Source organism: Acomys russatus, chromosome 14, assembly GCF_903995435.1.
Source record: "Acomys russatus chromosome 14, mAcoRus1.1, whole genome shotgun sequence".
Classification (NCBI taxonomy): domain Eukaryota; kingdom Metazoa; phylum Chordata; class Mammalia; order Rodentia; family Muridae; genus Acomys; species Acomys russatus.
Window position 1 is genome coordinate 47,029,685 of NC_067150.1, and position 21,698 is coordinate 47,051,382.

Genomic DNA, 21,698 nt, shown 5'->3' on the forward strand with positions numbered 1-21,698 from the left:
TGCTTAGGCATGGGCTAGGTCCTGGGGCACTATAGTCAGAATTGTACCCCTAAAAGGAGCCATTATTTTAAAATATCTGGAACCTATATTAAACAAATTCAGTGGACATTAGTGAAATGTCATCAAGTCAGAGGTCATCTTCAATTTGTCACTGGAAGACTGGCAATGAGGACATGGAGGTTTACCAAACTTTTCTGTCTACTATTGTGTATACTGTAAATTCATCAAAATAACCAGGTTGAAAGACAGTCACTTTACAAGCATGAACAATATGTATTCATGAGCTCTGAAATTCCTGTTTTGACAAATGAAGTAAATGAAATCACAATAATTTTTTTTCTTAAGCATTCAAGATTTGAACTAGAAATCAAGTTTTTGCACAGTATTCTTATACTAAAAGTATATACTACAGAGACTCAAATGTAGAAATACAGAGAAAACCATCTCCTGTAGAAATATGAAAATAATGAGGTGTTTTACTAAGAGAAATGATATGTGTGCATTGATCCTCAGCTTTCTGGACTGACTTCTATGTGTAACTCCTGCAACAGGACAAAAGTTAACTACCAACCACAGGGTAACACAGAACTTGAACATACTAGTTAGTTATCTGTGCTGATCAAAACTGACCCCACTGCTTGCAGTAGCTAGTTTGATTAGGTTCAAATGCCTTTCACTTAATCCAATGGCCAGGCATGAAAGGAAGCTTGCCTGCGGTATCTACCCACTGGCTGATAGGCTGCAGCTTTGCTCTTTCTGGTGTAGGTTCAGAATCCAGTATACCTGAGTAGTGTTAGGGCCATAGTGGACCCCCAATATGGTGGTGCTGGTGACAATGTCCTAAACAGAAGGACTCTGACCAGCTAAGCAGAAGGACAGTTATGGGGAACAGAAACCTAAACTCAGCATTCCTCAGGAATCTCACAGGCTGGTTTCTTTTTACCAGGAAGGCCACTACTATGCTTCTCCATGCCAGTGCTAGTGGTCAGCTATCTCATGCAACAGATCTAGTACCTGATTAAAATCAACAGTGTACAACAGATCAAAGCCCCAATGCTAACCTCAGGTGGCTCTGGCCTGTACCTCTCCTTCTGCCACTACCTGTCCCCTTAAAACTGACAAGGTTTTCTCTGCCTCCTGACAGACAGCTTGACAGTATGATTCCCTAGTAAAGTTTTCTTCCTACCCACAAAGGGTCTGATATGATGGATTCCATGTTCCCTGGCTTACAAGTAGAGCTTGAGCACCTGTGTGCAAGGAGGCCACACTCTCCTGCATCCTCAGTTGTGGTCCATCCCATGAGATTAGTGTTTTAGGTGTGGTTTCTCCCTAACGCACAGGTTACTCTCACAGAACAGAATCACAGAACAGAACTTTTGATTCTGATCCTTTTTAAAAACCACACTTCAACACTAATTCCCCACACCCCCATTGCTCTGTAATGGCTAAAATCAGGTAAATCAGGCTGGATGTGGTGGTGTACACCTTTAATCCTAGAACTAAGGACAAAGATCTAGGTGAGGTAGCAAGTCCCAGGCCAGCCCTACATAGTAAGACCCTGTTTTAAAAAAAAATTAGGAAAACACAGCAATCTTAGTCCTTATGTCAAGACATCTAGAGCTTTAACCAGTAAAAACGAGGCTGTTGTTTAGCTAATAGTGTGCCTGTCTCTGTTCCACAGACTGATGCTGCTAACACATACAGTCCCCTCACTAAACAAATTCTGCAGCCCAGTCCACTTACCATTTAATAAATGTGCAGTTTAAAAAAGTTATTTCAGTAAGCTTGCTTCAGTAGAACTAGCATTAAAAAACCTAAATGATTCCCCTATAAAGAAACTCATGCAGTAAATACATGAGAAAACAGAAGTAGACAATTATATGTTAAAGCAATGCTACACATCATCTCATTAAAAATTTTAAAACTATTTACATTTCTAAAATATTCATTACATAATCTTAAAGTGTAAAGTAAAAAAAAGACGAGTGACTTTTCCTCATCTCACTCACTTAGTAAAGTCAAAGGTAAAAAAAGATAAGGGAATAAGGACAGAGATGACAGTGTACAGAATGGGAAGAGGAGGAGGAGGACAGTTAAGAGGAAAACAGAGAGGAAGGGCAGATAAAATAACACTCCATTTAAAACACGGCATGTTTAGATAGGTCACTATTTCAGACTGTGCTCACAGATACAGCACACTGGAAACAATACATATGTAAGCTTTAGCTCAAATCCTAACACTTAACACCTACTCTGTGTCAAGGATACAGGTTAGCTGCTTCTGTTAAAGAGGACCGATTCTCTGGACATCAGGGTTTTAGCTTCAATTTTTTTATTTTTTTGAAAAATATGTAACAAACTCTTGTTGACATCATTCCTCATAAATGATCTTATCTGCAAGAAGCAGTTTGGAGAAACACTTTAAAGTTGATTTATTACTGATGGCTTTTGTTGGCTGAATATAGAAATAATTCCTGGGTGTTAACCAACACTATCCAAAATGAAGGCACTGCACAGAGAAGCTAATTCACATGAAACCAACGGTGCTGGGAGATTTAAGAAACTGTAATGTGTACCAGAGGTGGTTTCTAGCACTTGCTATTGTTCCGTGGTAAGGGCCTAATGCAGGGTACAAGCAAGTTCTTACAAATACGCGAAGAAATAAAGGTTTAAGAGTTCCATTCTATTTATGGTTTATAAATTTGTCAAATAGTAAATTTGAGAAAGCCTGAAATGTAGTATCCTCTGTCAAAATGGTGCCCTTAAGTGACAGCAACCTTTGAAAAACGAAACTAAATATATATGGCACTGACAAGTTTAAACTAGAGAGGGCATTTTAATTATACAAAAGCCTCAACTCCGTTAAGGTTCCTGACTTCAGATATAGACACACTAGAGGTTTTATCAATTACAATCTATGTATTATACTGTTTGAAGTGACAGATGAGAAAAATGAAGCTAATGAAATACAGTAAAATAGACACCAAGTAAAAGAGAAAATGCCATCCCCTGATAAGGATTATAGCCCACCATCTGTCCTCTCGCCACTCAGTGACATTACAAATTCTCTATCAGTTTTCTCGTGGGTGAAGATGATGAATGGGACAAGGGCTTTCTGTGCAGATTCTGACGTTCATTCTGAACTAATCTGAGGCTTAACAGATGACTCAAAAAAAAAAAAAAAAAAAAAGACTCAAGAGTTCACCAACCTCATTACTAGATCATGTTATGGAGACTCAAGAAACAGTTCAACATAACAATCCTAGTCTTATAAGGCAGCAAAAGGAGTTTTCCGCATGCTCAGATCTAGTAACTTAGATTACTGCTAGCACTATCCTTAGAAATCTTTCAATAACAGAGTAACAATGATAGCACATATCAAAAAAAAAAAAAAAAAAAAAAAAAAAAAAGGCATCACCCTCTAGATTCAAAGTCAAAGAGGAGGTAACGGTCAAAGCATCGGAGCTCGTACTGCTTGACCTCCAGTGGTACCCAGTCATTACGACAAGGCCGTGCCGGAGCCCGAAACGTCACACCACCAGCAGAAATCAAACTAATACTCTTTAAATAAGGTGCATGCAAAAATAGGATACAACGGCAAACAGAAAATTAGGAAATGGCTATATCAATATGAGGCAAGGGAGATTTTTCACAGCAAGATAATGTGACCAAGGATAGAGGGCTAATGTTTCACCAATAAAGGAGTCAACCAAGAAGACATAACAGTTTTAGCATGTATACAAATATCTAAGCACAAAAAGTATACTACATGAAACAAAACTTGATTAAACTGCCAAAAAAAATGATAAACCTATTATTAAAACCAGAAACCTCAAAATCTCTCTCTCAAAAACAAAACAAAACAAAACAAAACAAACAAACAAAAAAAACAAACAAACAAACATCTGAGAAGCAGCAGATGCACAGATGAGGGCCAGCTGAGATGATGGCCGTGCTCACTGTCTTGGTCATGATGAGGTGTTCAAGAGTATGTGCGTGTGCCAAGTTATCAAATTACATACCTGAAAGCAACGTAAAACATGACAGTCATACGACCAGCTCTTAAAAAAATAATCCAAAAACATGGTTCTATTTCTTTAACTGAAAAAGTTACCTATCAATTTTGTACATTGCAGAATAAACTACAATACTATAAAATACTGAATACAAGAACAAAACATGGAAGGAAGCTATTTGAGAGATTTATCTAAATCAAACAACAACAACAAAAAATATTAGGACTAAAGGTGGGTTACATCTATCTACACATTAAGTAGGGAACTAAACAATACACAAATACTCAGTAGCTATAAATATACTTTTAAAGGTAAAAAATAATTTCTTGGAATTAGCACAAGAAAATCAAGGAGAAAAAAAGTTTTTATAGTTTTGTTCATTAAGCATGTTTAAAAATAAATCTTCCCATAAGAAGCAACGGGCCTGGGACTGCAGCTCAAAGAAAGAGGCCACATCCAGTTTCTAGGTGTAGTGAACAGACTGTCTCCCAAATCTTTTCCCTTATATTGTATACGTCTTCTGAATGAGAAAAAAAAATAGTTCCTACCTTACTCTGTGTATATAATCCTGATAACAGAACTATGAAATGAATTATATAGCTACATCAGCCACAAATTTAGACACAGGAATTAAGACACAGGTCTTAAAAAAATAGCATGCCATTAACTTATTCTACCAGTAGGACAAAAAGTAATTTTAAAAAATGAACAAATGTAATCATCACATTGAAAGATTAAACTTATACAAATAAGACAGCTAATAAATTAGAAATAGGAAATTCTCACACCAAAACAGCATTAAACATCTAGAGAAAGCACTTAAAATATGGAAGATTAGAATCAGAAACCTTGAATTCATAAATACTATATATATGAAACACTGGTACTATAAAGATGAACCAATGTGAAAAAATTAAGTATATTCATCACAACCAAAAGTAAAATAGAAATAAAAATAAAGTCCAAGAAAGGAGTAAAAGGGAAATAGTAAAACCATGAACTCACATTATTAAAAACAGGACCTGGAGAAATAGCTCAGTGGTCAAGAGCACTTGCTGCTCTCTTAGAGGACCTGAGTTTCACTCTCAGCACACACAGGGTTGCTAACAACCATCCATAATTCTAGTTCTAGGGAATCAGACCCGTCTTCTGATTTCTATGGCCACCACGAGCATATGTGATGCATGCATGTGGTGTGCACACATATATGTCGGCAAAATATTCAATACATAAAATATATCTTTAATTTTTTAAAATTAAAAGTAGGCGTCAAATGTGTTACATACTGATACCATATCGTTCAGAAGCCTGAGAAGGAAGATCTGAATTTAAGACCGGATGGATGGATGGACGGATGGATGGATGGATGGATGGATAGATAGATAGAGATATAGAGATATAGAGAGATAAGATAGATACTTTGATCAAAGATTCACTTGGGGAAAATATAGCAAGAATCTGAAGCAGGAACTTTAGAAAACTAAACTGTGGTATGGTGAAAACCATGCTCACAGCATTTGATTTTCTGACACAGCAGACATGCCTTTCCCTGCTGAACACAACTAAAATTCACTGACTGATGACTTACGTAGAACTATTGCAGAAGTGGCTTTCCACATGTGTATTAGCTTAACTGCATTATAAGATGTGTCTAGGAGTCACAGAAGAAGAGTTTTACTAAAGAACGGCTTAATTTCTCAACTGCATTTTTTTTACCTACTTAAAATTGTTTTATGGATCTGGGAAAGATACTTCAGTTGGTAACGTGCTTACTACCAGCACAAGCACTATTGCTAGGGTTTGCCCTCTAACACACATAACAGCCAGGTGCGATGGAGCCGGCTGGGCTGATTCCGACCTGAGGATGCGCCCCTACAAACACATGAATGCAGCTGCACACCAGCGCATACCGCACACACATCTGACTTTGAAGTAAACTAACCGTTTAAAACAAAAGTCTCTGTAAACTTAAGGCTCTTTGGATTTCCAAACCTAAATATTTAGTAATGTTTCCAAAACTTATTTTTTTTCCAAATTTCCAAATTCCAAAAATTATTTTAAAAACTTAGATACATGTAATTTTGTGAGTATAACTGTTTTGCTTGCATGTATGTACAGCACATGTGTGCCTGATGCCTACAGAGGTCAAAAGATGGCCGCAGATTCCTAGCTGGAGTTACAAGTGGCTGTGAGCCACCATGTGGACGCTGGGAGTCCAATCCCCCCCCCCCACCACGCTCTCGGCAAGAACAGCAAGTGGTCTTAATAGCTGATCCATATCTCCAGCCTCCAAAACGACATTTTTAATAAAAGATAAGAATAACACTTAATGTGACTCTTAATTTTTAGTATTAATAATAAAAGTAGAGGCTAGAGAGGTGGCTCAGTAGGTAGAGGTGCTTGGCCACTAAGCCTAAAACCTGAATACAATCCCCAGAACCCATGTGCTGAAAGGAAAGAACTGACTCCTACGAGTTGATCTACACACACACACACACACACACACACACACACACACACACACATTAATTAAAATAATTTCTCAATTTGACTTAAACTCACTATCCCTATTCAAGCACAAAATGGGGGGAAATTGGAAGAACTGAATGATTTAGAGCAGTAGTTCTCAACCTGTGGGTCACGACCCCTTTGAGGAAGAAAATGGCCCTTACACATCTCGCCTGTCAGATGTTTACATTACAGTTCATAACCGCAGTGACGTTATCATCATGAAGTGACATCAGCAATGATTTTATGGCTGGGAGTCCACATTTAAAAGGATAAGGGGTCGCAGCATTAAGAAGTTTAAGAAAAACTGATTTGGAGTTTGTTCATTTGCTTTGCTTTTCTGTTGACAGTTACACAATGCTCTTCTTAACAAGAGAGTAAAGGTGTCTGCTCGTACAAAGGAAAAGTAAGGAAATGAGTGAGTCTTAGTGGAGTTTTCTGTTTCTCAGATGGATCAAGATGTTACACTTCTTCCATAACCATGGATACCAGACACAATATCATCAATGAGCTCAGCTTGTATTTCATCCGATGCAGTGACATTTTTTATGCTTTTGCTTATATGAAATTTGAAATTTCCAGCCACAACTTAATTAGCATAATTTCCAGCAATAGAATAAGAATTGAGCATTTAAATATCATCTTTGATTGTAAATATCCAATGAACATTGGTAAATTTAAGATCCTTCATGAAGATCTTGCTAATAGTTTTCAGGAAATGAATGGAAATTAACTGTTATTTTGCTTCATATTTGAGAATGCAGAATAAAAACAGTAAAACGGAACTTGTCCAACTCACATGTTTGGAATACAAAAACAAATAGATCACAGATTCACAACAGAGAAAGACAACCAACCATAACTTTTAAACTTCATTTTCCTTACAAATAAATAAATAAATAAACAAATAAATAAATAAATAAAATGCATCTTATACCAAAAATACTATGTGCAGTATTAGATGGTGTGAGGCAAGATGTTGAAGAAATCAAGCATCAAAGCTAATGTTGTTTCTCTAGCAATACATGTAAAAAATTTCATGTTAGAATATTCATAATTAGTACTATTTTTATATTTATAAACATAATTTTGAATTATAAATTCACTAAAATATCAAATACACATCAGTTCTTTTGTAAGAAGTCTTCTGAAATGCAATGAAAATTTCTCCAGTTAAATTAGATAAAAACACAAAACAATAAGGCTTTCTTACTGAGCAGCTACCTATTACGTATAACAGGCTTAAAATAAAATGTGTCAAAGACCAAGAGTAAGTTATCTGAGATGTCAAGTGTACTGGGTCAAAGGTACAATTTTATTAGGTCAGAAGTGATATAAATAAAATCTTATATGCCAAAGAAGAAGGGTAATAGACACAGTGTATGTAATGTAAAGACATCACAGGTGACAAGTAATAAGTTTAAGTAGAACAAGTGTGTTTATTATAGATACCTTCACTGATTAAAAACAAAACTTCCATGTGAGTAACATAAAATAGCCTTTCTCTATAATATAGCTCATATGCTAGATTGCCAACATTTTTTAAGGAGGAACGAGTTTTCACTAAGAAGAGTTACGTGCGTTAAGTAAGAAGTTGAAATTTTTTATTTTTTGCAGCTGATAACATACATAAAATGAACACATCAGTCAAATATCAATCCACATGACTAAGTAAGAGATCATTACAATAACTAGAAGTTTACACATCACTCCACATCATTCTATCAGTCTGTTATCCTTTACTTTTCACCTCTTCTCATTAATATGAAGATGCAAAATTTATATCTGAGTTCATATAATAGCATACTGCAGAATATTTTTCCACTCTAGGGATAAAACTGAGGACCAGTGGATGCCAACAAGTATTCTTTTACCAAGCTGACTGACTCACAACCCCCAGAAAACTTTTTAACTTTTAATTTTAATTTGCTTCAAAATAAATATTTAGTTTTATAAAAGAAATCTACTAACATTTTTTTTTAAACAACTGAATGTATTTTTTTTTTTTTTTGTACTGGGAAGTAATATCCCCATAATATAGAGCAGCAATCTTCACTTAAAAGAAGTTATATCTAGGAAGAAGCATACAGGTCACTAGTTTGTTTGGTTTATCTGTTTGTTTGTTTGTTATCTGGCACAGAGTCTCATTCTCAGCTGGCCTAGCATTCTAGATCCTCCTGCTGCTCCCTTCCAAACGCTGGGATGCAGGAATGTATCACCACAACCCGTGGATGACTACAATTCTAAAAGCAAATTCAAACAGAAAGCAGGAATATTTGTAAGAGATTTAAGTAAAAGCAAAAACAAAACCCATACCCCTCTCTAATAGTACTCATACAATCTTAGTAAAAAGCACATATTAAGGCAAATTAAATAGATAACCAGTTCCATGTTCCACTTCACCCATATTAAAATTATTTAGAATTTACAAAGAAGAAATTTAGAAGCACATTCAAATAATACCTTTAAAGCTATGTATAAATTTTCACTCAATTCAACTCAGAACATGTCTGTTAGAATCTTTAAGTGTCAAATGTAAGCCCACAGGATTCAAATCTGGAGACTTACTTCCAGCCACAATGAACTGGGTAGGACTAGGTTCATCTTCCAATTCCAAAAGCCACACAAATACACAAAGCAAGCAGAGTAAAGATAAGCAGCCACCCCGCCAGCACCTGTGACCAAGCTCTCATGGGACAAGCAACCTAGGAAGCGCACTTTCACCCTCTCTGATTCTTCTTCCTTAAGAGCTTATGTCATTGCTGGCATGGGAGAATGGCACAAGTTACAGGTAAGGATTAGTAAGCCAATGGTATTTGGGGGTTTTTTGGTTTTGTTTTTAAAGTGAAGAATACTAGAAAGCAAGAAAGCAGTGTGAGCTCATTCATTTCTTTCTGCTCTCAATTATGAATTTGATGTAGCTGGCTACTTGTGTTCCTGCCTCCACTTCCCCTCAGTGATGGACTGTGATCTGAAATATGAGGCAAATGTGCCCTTCCTTCCCCAAGTACCTTTCTTTTTTTCTTTTTATTTTTTTATTAATTTATTCATATTACATCTCAATTGTTATCCCATCCCTTGTATCCTCCCATTCCTCCCTCCCTCCCACTTCCCCCACTTACTCCCCTCCCCTATGTCTGTGACTGAGGGGGACCTCCTCCCCCTGTATATGCTCATAAGGTATCGAGTTCAACTTTAAGATTTTAGACATGAATTCTTATTTACAATAAAGTTTACCATTATGAAATAGTAAAAAAAGAATTAGTGAGCCAAGCAGACACAACCCAGAGTTTAGAGCTGTCAAAAAGAAGAAATCACAGAGCCCAATCTATTATATCCAGAAAATCATGAGAAAACAGCCAACCTATTCCCTCCAATTACTTATATAAAGGTTTATTAGGAAACCAGGCACAAGATTATTTACTTTCTCTGAGTGTTCAGCCCACAAGAACGTCTTCAATCCAGAGCAATGCCGTATCTGCTTGAATCCCTAACTCCATCATCTAAAGTAGTCAAAGTCTATACAGAGCCTTTCTGGTACCTCCTCCTGAGAAGCAATGCAATTCCCCATGGTGTGTTTTCCTTTCTTGTGATGACTCAATAAATAATGTTTTATTAAACTCCAGTGTGTTACTGGTGGCCATTGTCTATAGGGTATTAATAAAATCTAATAAAACAATTGCTGCAGCTTCACAGGAAGAATAAGGGCCAGTCTCACTAGCTGAGACTGAGAAGGAAGACACAGCAATGTGCATGCCATGCAGCAGCAGCTATATGAAGCTCCAGAACAGGCAGGGCTAATTCATGGTATCAATATACTAGTCAGGGTTAGGAACATTTCTGTGAATGAGCATAAATTGTATGCATGACGTACAATTAAAAACTATAGGCAACGTCAGCATCCACCTCTCCTCAGCAGGAGTCTGGGTCCCTGTGACTGTGACTGCTCTCTGAGTCATTCAGTATGCACCAGCCCTGCTTGGATCGGAGTCCATGAGTCTGGACACCATGGAGCTTGTGGTCATGAAGACAGAAAAAAACTAAGATGGCTAGAGAACCCTCAATTAAAAATTTTTTTTGAAAAAGGGGCTGGAGAGATGGCTCAGAGATTAAGAGCATTGGCTGTTCCTCCAAAGGTCCTGAGTTCAATTCCCAGAAACTACACAGTGGCTCACAACCATCTATAATGAGATTTGGTGCCCTCTTCTGGCCTGCAGGTACACATGCAGGAAGAATACTGTATACATAGTAAATAATTTTTATTTTAATAAAAGAAGAAAAAAAGAAAAAGAACCTTAGACAAAACCCAAAAGGCTCAACTGGAATGTACTCTAAGGTGCTCCCACTAAGCTTTTCTAATCAAGACTGCTTCTTATATATGGTGAATAATGCAACTGTGCAGCTCCATACTGCTGAGTGTTACAGATTCAACAGAAATGGAGACTTAGTAGGCTTGGCATTCAGTTAGGCAACTTACACCATCCAGAAGGCACTTTTTGATGCTGTTGATAATCTCTTGGAAGATTGGCCTCATTCATGTCAAGAATGGTCTTGGGAGCTGGAGAGATGGCTCAGAGGTTAAGAGCACTGACTGCTCTTCCAGAGGTCCTGAGTTCAATTCCCAGCAACCACATGGTGGCTCCCAGCCATCTATAATGTGATCTGATGCCCTCTTCTGGCCAGCCGGTGTAAATGCAGGCAGAGCACTGTATACATAATAATAAATAAATCTCTAAGAAAACAATGGTCTTTTGTTTCTATATGGTGTGGCTGGAAGTGGGAAAGCTCACACAATGACGGATTCTCCAGAGGATAAAGGACTGCTTCCTTGCTGTTTGGACAAGGTCATTTCAAGCAAAATGTTACATTTTAAAATCTAATTATAGGAATAGCATGGATATACAGTATGAAATTGACGCCTTATTGGAACAAAACAGAGCCATACCCATTCCAAAGACTCCAGAGTTTGAAGATTATGGTAACTATACAAGAATTATACAAAGCAGAAGTTAACAAAGACACTGTCTACAGCATAATGCCTCTTACACTGAAATCTATGATGATTACATATATGATCTATGGAAGAGGAGAGGCTTGATTCCATAAAAACCAAGTGGAATGGCTGCTGTACAACTGTAAGAACACAGTCTGTACTCACACAATCTGAAAAGAACCACACTATGTGTGTTTCAGGGTGTACAGAAGTACAAGGCGGCATCTGAAGGCTTCCTGAGGAGTCAGAAAAAGACATGTGTAGCTAACCCACTCGAATAGAGTCCACTCTTTCCCATGTATGTTCAGCATTAAACTAGCCCCAAATCCCCTGGATATCAAGAGAGACAAGTGACAGGAAAAATAACAAACTATGAACCAGTTGCCTCTGGTAGATCTTTCTGGATGTGAAAGAACTAACAGACCAAGCAGAAGGGAAGAGATTACATGAAGCTGGTGACATTAATAAGCCAGTGGTGATGTGAAGTCCTGAGAGAGAACCACTTGTATAGGACTAACAAGACTGCCCCACATCAACATTCAAAGCCACCCAGCTATTCAAGAACTACTTCAAGTGGGAAGGGGAGGTTCAGGTTGTGTGTGATTACAAAGGCCGAAGACTATGAAGAAAGCTTCCAAATCACAAGATTTGCTCAAGTAACCCAAGAGGTGACGTAGTGAGCTCAATACACAGGATGATGTATAGCTTGACACCAGGAGGCAAAGCACACACCCTGTTAGGGAGGGTGGCTAGAGATGAACCATTGGTGACTAAAATAATTTTACAGAGCTGCTCACAAATACCCCAGTGCAAACTTTTGGATATCAATGAAAGGCCCTTCCAAAGGTGATCAAACTTTTGGAGAAATGACATCATCTATGAAAACTGAAACTGAGGAGCTTAGAAACCAATGTATTACTTTCAAGGCTTTATTAAAAGAATTTGACAAGATATTTCAAATAAAGAAAACTACACTGAAAGAAAACTAATGAAAAATAAAAGTTGATCTCAGAACTGACATCATAAATGATGATGATGAGTGAGAATAAAAAACAAAACTTTGAAGTACAAGACTTATATTTTGGAGAAAACAGCTATGACCTACAAAGATGATAAACATGACCTGCAGCAGGAGCTAGAAAACCAGAGTCAGAAGCGTCAGTGGAAGCTTTCTGACAAGCAGAGATGAGGGCCAGGTGGCAAGACATGGCGAAAGATGAAGTGACAGAAAGAAGGTGAGCATCAAGTAGTAGCCTCCCAGCTGGAGAATAAACTCTGCGTCAAAAATGAAAAATTCAAGCAGCTGAAGGCCATTGCAACTGAACCCAAACCTGAGAAGTCAGAGAGACTCTTCCAAGAGTGCGGCCAAAATAATAATAATAATAACAACAACAACAACAACAACAACAACAACAACAACTCCTCCTCCTCCTCCTCCTCAGAGATCTGTATCTTCATCACTCATGCCTAATACACCAATTCCTGTATGACAAAGAAGGTCCCGCTTTACAGGGAACAGATGGGTAAATCGTAAGTCTACCTCTAATGTGCAAACTGAGACAGCCATGCAGCCACATGTCCCTCATGCCACCACAGTGTCTGTTGCAAATGAAAAGGCACTGGCTAAGTGTGAGAAGTAAATGCTGACCCACCAGGAAGTTGCCTCCAATGGAGAGATTCTGACTAAAGTCATTAAGAGTGATATTAACGAGGTAGTGGGCATTATGCTCGGTTTACTGATGTTGAGACTTCAAAACAAGAAATATCAACTAGTAGTCAAAAACAGAGAACATCCACAGTGGCACCTACCCAAGAGAGGGTTCAGAGTCTGAAAGGACCAATGTAGAAACAAGGTGTTTCCTGGCTATGAAGATAAGGCAGGACCTCAACTGGTACCCCAATATCAGCATCATGCACAACCCAAGTAGAACAGGCCTTAAACTGACAGGCCTGGTATCAGAATGTTTTCATTCATGATTTCTCCAAAGCAGTGCCAGAAGCAGTGTCTGGGTCGTCTTGCAGCAGAATGTATCTAGAGTACACTGAATTTTTTTGACTATTCAAACTATTTTTTTTACATTTTTTTACATTTTTAATTAATTTATTCATATTATATCTCGATTGTTAGCCCTTCCCCTGTTTCCTCCCATTCTTCCCTCCCTCCCACTTCTCCCCTTCTCCCCTCCCCTATGTCTGTGATTGAGGGAGACCTCCTCCCCCTATATATATGCTCTTAGAATATCGAGTCTCTTCTTCGTAACTTGCTATCCTTCCTCTGAGTGCCAATAGGCCTCCTCGTCCAGGGGACGTGGTCAGAAAAGGGGCACCGGAGTTCGTGTGACAGTCAGATCTCTCCACTCAATGGTGGAGAATATCATGTTCGTCGGCTAGGTCTTGGTAGGGGTTCGAAGCTTACTGCCTATATTCTCCTTGGCTGGTGCCTTAGTTTGAGGAGGACCCCAGGATCCAGATCTGCCTGTCATAAAGTTCTTCTTGTAGGTTTCCAGGACCCTATGGGTCCTACGATTTCCCCATTCTTCCATGTTACTCTTGCCTAAAGTCTCAATAGGATGTCCTCTCCTCTGACCCACTTTCTTGGTAAGTAAAGTTTTTCATGGTACATATCCCTTGGACTAGTGTTTTGATATAAGTGAGTATATACCGTTTGTCTCTTTTTGCTTCTGGGTGAACTCACTCATTATTCAAACTATTGACTGTTCTAAATATTTCCTAGGGTTTCTTAAACAAAACAAAAAATGCTACAATTGATTAAATACAAAAATGTACTTTAAGCATATTTAACAATTAAGACTTTCAAAATAAAGATGGTGACTGGCCAATGGTAAAACCATTTTAGGAAGTGTTTAGAATTCTATACATAATCACTTTCTGACTTTCAGATATGCCAAAGATATTGAAATAAAAAGCATAAGAAATGTATACACACATGCACATGGCCAGTAAGATGGCTCCATGACTAAAAGTGATTGCTATGCAACCCTGATGAAAACCTGAATTCAATCCCCAGACCTCAAGTGAGATAAGAGTTTGCTGTCTGTGAGCTACTACTGCCGCAGCAAAATAGAAGGGAGAGAATCCGCAGAAGCTGGAGGCTGCAGGGCAGGGCAAACATAACCAGAGAAGCTGCCTCAGAAGCAAGGTGGAAGAAAAGCGCCAATCCCGCCAAAGTTGTCTCCTGATATCCACCCCACAACATTCACAAGATAATTAAATTTTTTTAAATGTTAAATATAAGTTTAACATGCACTAACTTCTACAAACAGGTACTGCTCTCAAAGAAACCACAATAATCGTTCCTGGGAATCTTAACACGCATAAAGTTCACATACTTTAGTGGTTTTAGACATTTTGTACAATAAATAGAACAAATTCAGAGATGCCATCCTAGTTCAAGAACAGTTGACTACAAAATTATAAACATACTTATGAAACTTTACATTTTCAAATCACAATGATTACAGGTAAGTAAATAACACAATCCTAAAACTCTGTAAGTGGCTTACTAATCTGAGTATACTGAAATAGACATTGATCTATATTTTTTAAAATATTTGATAAATCACTGATGAATTCTTGTCTCAAATTAATAACAAAATTTTATAACTCCATAGCCTGGACGCAGTGGCTCACGCCTATAATCCCAGCACTCGAAAAGGCAGAAACAGGTGGATCTCTGTGAGTTTGAGGCCAGCCTGGTCTACAAAGCAAGTCCAGGACACAGAGAAACCCTGTCTCAACAAAACCAAAAACCCAAAAAAGAAAACTATATAATCCCTCCCTCTCTCTTGACTTTTTGAGACAGGGTTTCTCTGTGTAATAGCTAGGACTATCTTGGACTTGTTTTGTAGACCAGGCTGGCCTCAAACTCACAGAGATCCACCTGCCTATGTCTCGCTGAGTGCTGGGGTTAAAGGTGTGTGCCACCGTGTCCAACCTAACTTCTCTTTTTTCAAGATCTATTTATTTTTATACATACGTGTATGTGTGCCTGTATAAGTCTACCTGCACCATGCACATGTAGGTGCCTACCGAGGCCAGATGAGGGCATCAGATCTCCTAGAGCTGCAGTTACACGCAGTTGAGAACCACCCAAGGTGGGTGTTTAAAAATGAGCTCTGGTTCTCTACGAACTCCAGTGCTCTTGCCTGCAGAGCCACCTCTGGAGCACCTGATTATAACTTCTTTAAAATCTTTTAAAATATGTTTTATTCATCAACGGTGTGTGTGTGTGTGTGCACTCAAGTTGTGTACATGCAATGACATGTGAGTGGGTGAGAGGACAATCTGAAGGAGTCAATTCTCTCCTTCCACCATCTGAGACTCAGGGATCAAACTGAGTGCCTTTATCCGCTGAGCTAGCAAGCTCACCAGCACAAAGTACTGTAAATTTTTCTTGTACAAAAATTATGTAATGTAAAAATCTTGTTTGAATAGTTATTAATATCCATATGCTAAAATAATACCTGCCTACTCTATTAGTTACGCCAATATACATAAATAAAAAACATATAATAAAAGAGGATGCCCTGAGGATTCAACTAATAATGGTAAAAGGACAAAAGTAAAGCTTACCACTTCTTCATCTGAAAGTTCACGCCCCTGGATACTGCTATTCTCTCTCACAGCTTGTTGATGTTTTTTCCCTTTAATATGGCTAAAGAGATAAACTTCAGAAGCAATCTAAAAGCACAAAATCAAAGCTGTATCAACCAACATATCATTTCCTCCAATATTAAGAAAAGAACATTCAATCTAGTACACTATATGCAAGCTCAGACCATTCTAATACATATTATATCAATAATACATACATATATATCATATATATGATATTTATATATATGCTTTCCTTAGAATGGAATTCTGAGACTAAGTCTAAAGATTCGAGTCTCAGCATTGAAAATCTGGGTTTTGGTTTTTGGCCCCAATTCATTAAAATATTGACTTAGTCTACCATTAAGTAGGTAAGCAACCACTTTAGTGTCAGCTACAATTGGCACATTGCACTGCCATTCCTAAATGCTATTATTTTAGTACTTACTTTTCAGTTAAAATCCTAAAAGAAGTCAACAGCACTTAGTTGATGCCTTAGCACAAGATTTAAATGGCTGGATGCCTTTTAATAAACATTAGCAATAAACTCCACCAGCAGACTATTGGTGATGACCACTACCTACCAGGACATTACAGAGAGAACACTGCTTCTTCCTCTCATAAGGGGTCAGTTTAGGGGCATAATCAGTATTCGCATGCCGCCCACTGCTTAACTCAGCAGCTTTTTCTTTCCTTTGCTCAATCTGTTCCATGTGCCTTCGAATGCTTTCATCATGCTGTAGGCAAGGTCAAAGTGTGAGAAACTTAAAACGTCTTTAGATTATCCTGAGAACTTGGACAAAGACTTTCCATTAAAACTTCTAAAACAATCCCAAAGTACCTTGCTTTGGTAGCAACTTTCACATTTGGTGTTTTAACATATCACACATGCACAATATTGCTTCCTAAAGTATGCCCTAGAGGATGTTAGTATATGTTTTGTGGGAATAGTTTCATAGCCAACTTTGGAAACCTAAGTTAAAGATGAGGAGATTTTTAACATAGACCTTCATACATATTCTAATGTGCCACTATGCTCAGTGACTCAACACTACTGGTTATTTGGGGGTAGAATTTGATAAGCTTTTACCCACTACTCACTTGGTTACCTGTCAAACACTATGAGAAGTGCCTACTCACAGAAACACTCATGCTTGGTTACATAGCAGAAAAGTAACAGAGACTTATACCAACCCCAGCCCTATTACTCCTTTTTCACCTCAAGATGCTATCTCAGGAAAATTGTTTTTATGTTCCTACTATTTTGTAGAGCCAGAACACATCTTTTTTTGTTTTGTTTTGTTTTGTTTTGTTTTTTTCAAGACAGGGTTTCTCTGTGTAGCCTTGGCTGTCCTAGACTCTTTTTTGTAGACCAGGCTGGCCTTGAACTCACAGCGATCCACCTGCCTGTGCGCCACCATGCCCACCTGGCCAGAGCACATCTTAATCAACTATTTTGTACATTCAACTTATCTTTTCAGGGTTAAGCTGAGTGCCTATTGATCTTTGACGTGCAGATAGACAAGTGCTTTCCTCTATACTACTGAAACATTCTATACAACAGAAGTTACTCACTCAACACAGGAGTCTCACACTAGATTAGGCACTTTCTGAAAAATGGAAATTCTATCTTATTCATAAATATTTACTGGACTAAATTTAAATGAATGATAAGTATGGAAAAATGATAAAAAATGGAAAAATATGGTCTTTCACATTAAAAAGTTGCTACCTCTACAAGGAGCCAACATGCAAATCACGGTGATAAGTATAAAGCACTCAGATAGCAGAGACCACCTACATGTTATAATATTGAAATTTTTTTCTAGAAAGTTTTTCGTAATTTTCCAAGTTAGAACTATACAATTCAAAAGCATTGAAGTCAAATGAACAATTAGACTAGCTAATCAAAATAACAATATTAGTAATATAATAACAATAACCTAGCTAATTAAAATAACAAAATATTATCAGTAATGCCTTCAAGTTATTTATTAGTAAGAGGAAATACTAAATTTCTTTGTTGTTGTTCCATAGTGATTCTACAATATCAAAATAATTTTATATCAAATTTAATTTTGTTTTCAAACAACTGAGTTTAAGTCAGTCATAACTCAACCATTAAAGATCTGTTACATAAAGATTATAGATACAAATTAATTCCTTTTTTATTCCACAAAATTTTATAATGTGCTACACTGTATACTCTAAATTTCAAATTAAAGTAACATGCTCTCCTGACCTTGAGCTGAATTTTTTTCTGCAGCTCTTCCATAGCTTCTTGCTGTGCTGCTGTGAGTGCCGCCAACCGTTCTTCCCTGTCCCTGTAAGAACACAGGCATATCTGTAGGTCCAACTGCTTGGAGTAACATCTCAGACATGATGGCTTCAATCTCATGAAACCAAAAATACAATTGGACGCAAGGTTTATATATTCTAATAGGCTGTTACTGTAAAACATTCTGCTTGTGTACTACATCTCAGGCATATCGTCTCATAAATACTTAAGAAGCAATAAAGGTTTGTTTCATCTAGTTTTGTTTTTGGTGGTGAAGCAACATAGCTGATTAGCTATGAAAATAAGTTTTTGGATCAAAAATGGTCTGGAACTATCATTAGATGCAAAATGTTGCAAACATAATTTCTATTTATTGTCTTGTAAAATCTTATAATATCACAAGGAAGGCCTACACTGATGAGCAAAGAAGATGGGGGAAGAGACCATGACACACTATGGACGTCGGTATTTCAAACTGAAAAGCCAGATGGAGACTACTGGTATCTGACCTTCCAGGGAGGAATTAGCAAGGAATGTATTTCCACCAGAAGTATTCCATAAAGGCTCAGAAAAAAATTTTAGCAAAAAGGCAAGTCTGAAAAAAACAAAATCTGAGAATTCTGTTAAAATTAGAATGAAAATTCACAAAAGCTGAAACTAAAGTGAAGGGCTAGGAAAACGAAGAGAATAAAGTGAAGACAGTCAACAACACTGTGGTTGTGTCGTGTGCCACATGCCTATGGCGGCCAGAGGTCTTTCTCTGTTGCTTTCCACCTTAGGAATAAGTTTTAGAGACTCCCAGGGAAGCCGCAGGCCACTCTAGCCAGGGAGCAGACAGGCTAACTGCAGATTTTCACCTTTCCCTCCAAATCCAACTGTAGCAGCCCATCTGCAACAGCCTCCCTCCAGCCTTCCTCCCCATGCATGCTGCCAGCCAAACTTGACAGAAAACAAATTGCCCAGTGGTTCTCGACCTGTGGGCCATGACCCCTTTGGTAGGATGTCAAAAAACCAGTTCATATGGGTCATGTATCAGATCTCCTGCACACCAGATATTACATTACAATTCGTAAATGTAGCAAAATTATAATTCTGACATAACAACAAATAATGTATGTATGATTGGGGATCACAACATGAGAAACATTATTAAAGGCTGCAGCACTGGGAAGGTTGAGAAACACTGTAGCAGGCCTTTAAAGCAGGTACATAAGCTTCAGATTTTCATTCTCCCCTTTCTCCTCCATAACCAATCCTCAGTCTCATCCCTAGTTGTGGCCACTTCTCACTCTCTGCCCCCATTTCCAAGGGACTAAGAGGATCCTGGTGGAACATCTTCCTTCATCCTCTTGTGGACCCTTCACAACTTTACTCCTACCCCATTCCCACCCCTAAGTTTTAGCTCCCAGTACCTGAAAACACATTTTACCTGGAATCCCCTGTGGCCACATAAATCAGGATCCAGAAGAATCTCCTACCAGGCAACAGACAAGCACTAAACTCTCCCAAGAACCAGAGAGGACAACAGAAACCAAGGAACAAAATACTTACCCAACAAAGACAAGAGCAGACATCATCACCCAGAATTACAATCTTATCAAACCAAATTGCCTAGATGCCAGCTTTAAAACAAAATCAACAACAGCCAGGACAAAATGTCTGCACTGGAGACCAGTAGTCCTACAACAGTAGGCCCTGAGTACTGCAACATGGCTCAAACATAAGACAATTTAAAATAGCCTTTAAGAATATGATAGATGTCGTTAAAGAGGAGGTAATAAATACTATAAGGAAATCTATGAACACAAATAAATAATGGAAGGAAATGAATAAAATAGTTTCAAAACCTAAAAGTGGAATAACAATCAATTTTTTGAAATCCAATATGACTGATACACATATGAGCTCAGAAACTGAATCAGCATGCACAGGATCTGCACCTAGAGGCAAGAGGATAAATGGAAACATGTCCCCATCTCTAACCCAGAAACAACTTCCAAAAGTACACAGAAGCTGTCTCCAAAATAAAACTGAACCAACAGAGTTACTAGTTAAGTCTAAATGTGTTGGAAAACATGCTAATTTTCTCTGAATGTTGGAAAGGATCAAGTGACTGGAACACAGGACAAAGTGAAAATTACTTATTAGAATAGTAATTGAAGTATAGAAATGTGAAGATGAGTATTATTCTTCTTTATAAAACATACCATTTAATTTAGTAAATTATACAAAATTTATTTGGGTAAAAATTACATTTAAGTAATGGGAGAGATGGCTGTTAGTGAGTAAAGATGTTTACTCTCAAACCAACAATTTAAATTTGACTCCAAGTACCTACATGGTAGAATGAGAGAGTCAACTCCTATGAGCTGCCCTCTGACCTCCATGTACATGTAAAGGCATGCATGTAGATACAGAATAAAAAGAGACATTAAATGCCATGTTCAGAATACCACACCATGTACATAAAAATAAAAGTTGTGAACCAAAATTGTCTGGGAAAGAAATCCTATATTGAGTTTATAATAGAAAGCCTACTACAAGGCCACGGAACCATATAAATTATGTTTAGAGGTTAGAGAGATGGCTCAACCACTAAGAGCATTTCTTACACTTACAGGGGACTCAGGTTCAATCCCCAGCACCTACATCATGGCTCACAACCATCCATAACTCCAGTACCTTGGAGTTCTAAGCCAACTTTACCCTCATGGCCACTACATGCACAAGGTACATGGTACATGGAGATACATGTTGGAAAAGCCCCATTACACATAAAATAAAAATAAAATCTTTTTTTAAAAACAAAAGAGATATGTTTTAAAAGTCTGGCAATATAAAGAAAGTTTGATGACTATAATTCCAATAAGCACAGAATTTCAATAAACAAATAAAAAGCAGTTAAACTAAAAGAACAAAAACAATAAAATAAAAACTTTTCAATAAAAGGCATCAGAATTCTTTAAAGAAGTAGTTGATCCAAGTAATAGAACAGGAAAAACAGCTCTACAATTATCTAGTAGTATCAGAAATCAAGAAACTGCTTTATAAACAATGGTAAGAAAGCCAGAGACAACATGAGCTAACAAAACCTCCCAATGGCCAAAAGAACAACAATAAATAAAACATATGGAATTATGTCTTAGTTACTTTTGTATTGCTATGACAAAACAACAAAGGCAACTTATAAAGCATTTATTGTAGGGCGTTTTGATTCTAGAGGGTTAGAACGCATAACCAGGATGTCAAGGGGAACATGGCAGCAGGCAAACAGGCATGGTGCTTGAGC

At 37.6% G+C, this 21,698-nt stretch overlaps 1 protein-coding gene and 1 pseudogene across 3 annotated transcripts in view; one reads left to right on the plus strand and one right to left on the minus strand.

The window, feature by feature from the left end:
- Window positions 1-21,698, minus strand: part of Scaper (S-phase cyclin A associated protein in the ER) — a 315,920-nt gene that overhangs the window by 206,724 nt on the left and 87,498 nt on the right. For all 3 annotated transcript variants that reach the window (XM_051156493.1, XM_051156492.1, XM_051156489.1), the window contains 3 exons: window positions 18,374-18,455; window positions 16,716-16,868; window positions 16,111-16,218 (listed from right to left, as the gene is read on the minus strand). In XM_051156493.1, coding sequence (XP_051012450.1) covers window positions 16,111-16,218; window positions 16,716-16,868; window positions 18,374-18,455 — 343 coding nt within the window. The remainder of the gene's footprint in view (window positions 1-16,110; window positions 16,219-16,715; window positions 16,869-18,373; window positions 18,456-21,698) is intronic.
- On the plus strand, window positions 10,849-13,445 carry LOC127198698 (kinesin-like protein KIF23; annotated as a pseudogene).